This window comes from Penaeus monodon, chromosome 43 (assembly GCF_015228065.2).
Source record: "Penaeus monodon isolate SGIC_2016 chromosome 43, NSTDA_Pmon_1, whole genome shotgun sequence".
Classification (NCBI taxonomy): Eukaryota; Metazoa; Arthropoda; class Malacostraca; order Decapoda; family Penaeidae; genus Penaeus; species Penaeus monodon.
In genome coordinates, this window is record NC_051428.1 from 11727116 (window position 1) to 11732834 (window position 5719).

The window sequence follows — 5719 nt, forward strand, 5'->3', positions numbered from 1 at the left end:
GATTTTATAATATTAAAATAGCCGTGACTACATTGAAAATTGTGCAATGCCTGAAGGGCCTAGCCAGTTGTCGCAACTTGTAATCTAACAATACACTCACAAGATTGTTTGGTAATATTTTAAGGACTTTGAATATGATAAATTATCAGTTAATAAAATCTCAAAATCCAAAATAGATATTTAGTTTAAAATGTGGAGCATGATAACCAGAATCATGTATAAAAAAACAAAATAAAAAACTCCAACGTGTCCCTTTGCCTTTGTAAAACAGATGTATGGGAATAATATTAAATTCAAAAAAACATGATTTGTATTATTTATGATGTTATGTTATTATTTACGCATGAATATTCCTCTGCAAGTTTTAATCTCCCTATTTTCTCTATTATTTGCAGTTGAAGTTATGGACAAATTCAAGTACCTCCGCGGCCAATATCAGAAATGTTTACGGAAAATCAGGAATGCTCCAAGTGGTTCCGCGGCAACAACTCCTATTAAGTGGGAGCATTATAAGACATGCTCATTCATGCAATCTGCATATGATTTGGGCCCTACAGAATCCAGTTTCATACACCCTGATGACTTGGTAAGCTTGGCTAAATGTGTTTATAACTACAATTATATTCTAAGAAATACAAAACTTATTGAAACATAACAGTATGGCTAAGAAATTATATTTAAATATTACAAAATTTTATTCAAGGTTCATTAACTAAAATCATTCTGAGTTTTAAATACAAAAAATATAAGTGTTTTGCTTAACTTTCAGGAACCACAACAGAAGCAAGAGGTGTTGTATGAGGGACCTATAGAGGATCTTGAGAGTTATGATATATCGGTATCACCAACTTCAATACCGTCAAATCCAACACCTTCCCCTCTGCCTGATATTAATGAAGAGATCATCAGAGAAATACCTGATCAGCCCAATACCAGTTATACAAAAAACTCACAACTGGTAAAAAAGAAGAGGAAAATGAACAAGAGTGATGCAGTGGAAGAAGGAATGTTGAAGACCATTGACAACTTGCAGGCAGTTTGTGCAGAGCAGGCCATGAAAAATACACGCCATGACATGGTTACTGAGTCTGTGATGGCTGCCATGAAGTTTTTCAGCAGTTATGAAGATGTTAAAATGGACTTTACAGTACAAGTGATGGAGCTTATTGCAGCAAAAACCAGAGAGTGTCAAGCCATAGAAAAGAAAAGGCAAGGCAATAATTAAGATCACTGAAATATCATGAAGTGCAATAAATGTTTTCAAACTGTGATTTATGCCAATGATTTATTTTGTATATAGTCATATTAAGTCCTCTTTTATTTTATGCTGGTCATGTTCTAGTTTTCTACTTATATTTTTCAAATATATATTTATTTTCATTTAGTATTAGTTAAGATTTAGTTTAAGATCTATAGTATTTCTAGATATATATTTTAAAAATGGAGAAATACATTTAAAATGTAAGATGTTCTTTTCATATCCTTTTAATTGTCTTGAGGATTATTATTTTGTTTTATTATACATAACTTGATACATTTTATAAAGAAAAATCAATCATGAAAAAAAAAAACTAATGAATAATTAAGGTTGGATTTTCATTTCTAATAACTGCTTTTTCCTTCACATACAGTTTTAAATCAATATTTGAAAATGTGTTTGTATGCTGGTCAACTTGTCATAATTTTTTTTTTTGTTTATGTAATATATATTTAGTTAACATGATCATAGTTATCAGAAAGACTTTTATTTATCATTTGAGATTAGGGTGTAATAGAAAAACAAACAAACATATAACATATATATTGCTATATATTATAAGAAAAGAAATGTACAACAAAAAAGAAAATACTATACTATTTACATAAAAACTAGACGAAACATGAAACTTATTCTACTGTACATTAAAAGAAACACAATATGTGATTTTATTACTTGATAATGAAAATCATCAAATCATCAGTGCCAAATTGTTTAATTCAAGAGTGCTGCATCTTCTTGCCATCTCACACGACCTCTACCATTGAAGTAGTCCTTAAAAATATCTCTTGTTGCCAAGGCATTCTTAGCAGGTCTTCTTCCAACATTATCCAGGCTTTGAAGTCCATGGTTTTCTAAACCATTACCAATATTTTCATTTTCCAGCTGCCTTGAATTATTTCTCAAGAAATTATGGAGAACAACTGTTGCAAATATGATTTCCTAGTGTTTGCCGGACTTGAGTGAATAGGTTTTTCAAACACTCTAAATTTGGCAACAAGGATACCAAAGGCATTTTCAGAAATACGACGAGCTCTTGATAGTCTGTAATTGTATATCCTTTGTTCGACACTTAAGTTCTGGCCAGGATAAGGTTTCATCAGATAATTTTTGAGGGGGAATGCATCATCTCCAACAATTACGTATGGAACTTTCTGATCTGAAAATGGCAAAGTATCAGGTGGTGGAACTTGTAGCTTTCTTTTTTCTAGGTATTCTCTTAATTTACAACGGTCCCAAACACCTGCATCACTTGAGCGTCCCTGAGCTCCTACATCAACATACATGAATTTATAATGTGCATCAACAAGAGCTAACATGATCATACTATGGCGACTCTTGTAATCATAATACTCTGATCCTGTATTTTCTGGTTTCCTCATAAAAAAGCGTTTTCCATCCATAGCTCCAATACACATTGGAAAATTCCAGCTGTTATAAAAGTCGCTTGCCACTTGCTTCCATTCCTCTGATGTTGATGGAAGTTTCAGATACATATCCTTTAAGACGGAATATATTGCACTGCAAACTTCTGGTATTATGTAGGTGATCAAACTATGGCTTATCCTATACTGGAATCCTAGAGAGCGACGAGTTTCACCTGTATTAAAGAAATTGTATACTTAATTAATATGTTCAGTACTTGAACAAGGATATAGCATTTTCTTTCATGGCAACTTCTTTAGCCCAGTATATCATACCTATATGGTAAAATTATATATTTATTATTAATTATGTCAATATTGTTTATATATCCTATTGTGTTTACAATTCAAGTAAAAACAGGTGATATTTTTTTTTTAGTGTAAGATGTTGATGGTGTAATATTGTTGTTTTAAGCCAATAGGTAGCATAGTCTGCATTTTCTGCAGAATACTATAAATCAATTACGCACTGTCTACTGATACGGCAGCCGTAATCCGTCCCGAGCACTCTAGCGTTACGTAAGCGACTTTGGACATGCGCATTAATTCTGCACCGCCAACACTCAAATTATGTTAGGTTAGGTTAGGTAAGGTTAGGATTTGGTTAGGATAGGTTAGGTAAGGTTAGGTTAGGGTAGGGTAGGTTAGGTTAAGTTAGGTTAGGATAGGTTAGGTTAAAACTTAGGATTAGGTTAGCTTAGGATTAGGTTAGGTTTGATAGGTTAAATTAGGTTAGGCGCAGTAATGCTACCGTAACGCTAGAAAATGAATATGAATTTACGGCTGCCGTAACACTATCCTGTGCCAATCACTTATTGTGTATAAGCATACCCAATACTGAATTTTTAAGAATTACAATTACAATATTATTTTATTATAATATTAGCCTTAGGTTATGTAAATAAATATTCAATTAAATTTATAAAAAATGCTAAAAAGTATTTTAAATAAAGGTCTACATATGCAGAAAACATGAAATTTGTCCTTACCTGTGGCTAAATAACGCAAAGTCAGAGAGAGTCGTTCTGGTGCAGATATAGTGTCCCTTAACTTGTGTGGTTTCTTTCTGGATGAGGGGTGCCACCAAATTTAACAAAAACATCAAAAATTTTGCCTGTTCATTCTATGGAATCATAAAACACACTGCCATCATCCACTCGTGTTTCTGCAATTAACTTGTGATACACACTTCTGTCTTTTTTCTGTAGCCATGGTTTCATCCATATTCTCTTCTACTTTTCTTGGTCTTTTTATATTTCTCTGTACTTTTGGAAGCAAGAAAGTGTCGTAAGAGTAAGGGAGACAAGCGCGGAATCCATCGCAACAACTGATGAGGGACTGCGGACACGATTTTTTTTTGATGCTGCGATCCAGTGGACTGAGCTGGTGCTTCTTTTCGTAGTGACAACCAAAACGGATGGGTGGGTGGGTTCAAAGTCACTGATAATCGTTGGATTCCAACGAAATAGGTGGTCAGTCTAACCGTACCTTAAGTCAGTCGAACCCCTGCCAAATTGGTGGACAGCAGTGGTATCAAGAACCTGATATATATATATATATATATATATAATATATATATAATATATTATTTTATATATATAATATGTATATATATATATATATATATATATATATATATATATATATAAAGAGAGAGAAAGAGGGAGAGAGAATATTTTTCTCTTCCTCATTTCTTCCTCTTTTTCTCCTACTCTCCACATCATAGAGGTCCTAAAAAAGTGATCGGTTCCCTTTAAAGTCAAACTTACTGATTCTAGCCGTGTAAATTATTTTGAGTCTACTCTCGAAAGCGGGTCTGGAATGGTCTATCAGCTCACAGATAATGAATTCATAGCCCTCTGTCTCAACGCACCTGATGACAGTAAAGCGCCACCAGTTTATTCACATTGTTGTATCTCCCGTGTGTCTGCGATGCCGGCCGTTTGTGGTCCATTCATCGCTAAATCTGTGAGAGAAACGTATTCAGATTTCGTTGTTTGTATGACGCCGGGTCATAAACGATGGGTTTGCGTTGCTCTCTGTGGTTGATTTCGGTACGGCGAAGAGTGTTCTTTCATTTTATTGTTTTTAGTTTATATTGTTTTTAACTTTCAGTACTTTGTTAATATTTAGATATAATATGTGATGTTTACTATAACAGTTGATATAGTACAATCGGTATAAATAGTATTATCATCTCTTTCTCTTCTTTATCATCTTTTCTCACTCGCTGTTTCTTGTTGCCATACAATAATGTGTATGCAAACTCCTTGTTACACGCACAGCATAGCCTAAAATACTCCCATTACCTTTCTTGTTGTAAAAGTAGTGAGATCATAAACATTGTAACAAATATGATGCATTCTTTGAGTTTATTCAAATATTTGCAACCCTGACTTCTGCAAAATAAGAATTAAATACAGTGAAGTGCATATTTAGGCTGACTGTTTATTTCCTAAAAAAAAAAAAAAAACGAAACCACACACACCACGCCACACACAACCCCCCAACACCACACCCACACACACCACACACACACCACAACACACACAAAACACATACACACACACATTGATAAATGTATACATATATTCAAAGATATGCAGTTATAAATGAAATCAAAAAAAATTTCTGAAAATTAAACGAACAGAACTTTCATCAAGAGGAAAAATAAAAGAAAATTTGTTTCATTAATTTTATGCGAATAATTACTAGTTTGCTTGATTAATAGAGAGAAATTCAAAATGGATTCAATTGAATATACAGAACGCCTAATAATGTATTTGAAAATGTATTACTGACAAGGATATGCTGGCTAAATCAACGATACGAGTGGAATGCAAGTGATGTTATATAACCGTACACAGGAATGGTTCTGTGTTCCACTCAGACGATTAATATAGTTGACTCTTGTCAGGGCTCATAAAATCTCTCTCACTCTCTCCTATTTCCTCTCTCTCTCTCTCTCTCTCTCTCTTTTCTCCCCTCCTCTCTCTCTCTTTCTGCCCTCTTTTCCCCTTCTCTCTCTCTCTCTCTC

At 33.6% G+C, this 5719-nt stretch overlaps 1 protein-coding gene across 1 annotated transcript; it reads left to right on the plus strand.

The window, feature by feature from the left end:
- Positions 1-230: 230 nt before the first annotated feature.
- On the plus strand, positions 231-1341 carry LOC119568046. The gene is made up of 2 exons (XM_037916439.1): positions 231-586; positions 770-1341. The coding sequence occupies exons 1-2, from the start codon at positions 320-322 to the stop codon at positions 1223-1225; spliced, it is 723 nt and encodes a 240-aa protein (XP_037772367.1). The 5' UTR covers positions 231-319; the 3' UTR covers positions 1226-1341.
- The last annotated feature ends 4378 nt before the right edge of the window (positions 1342-5719 follow it).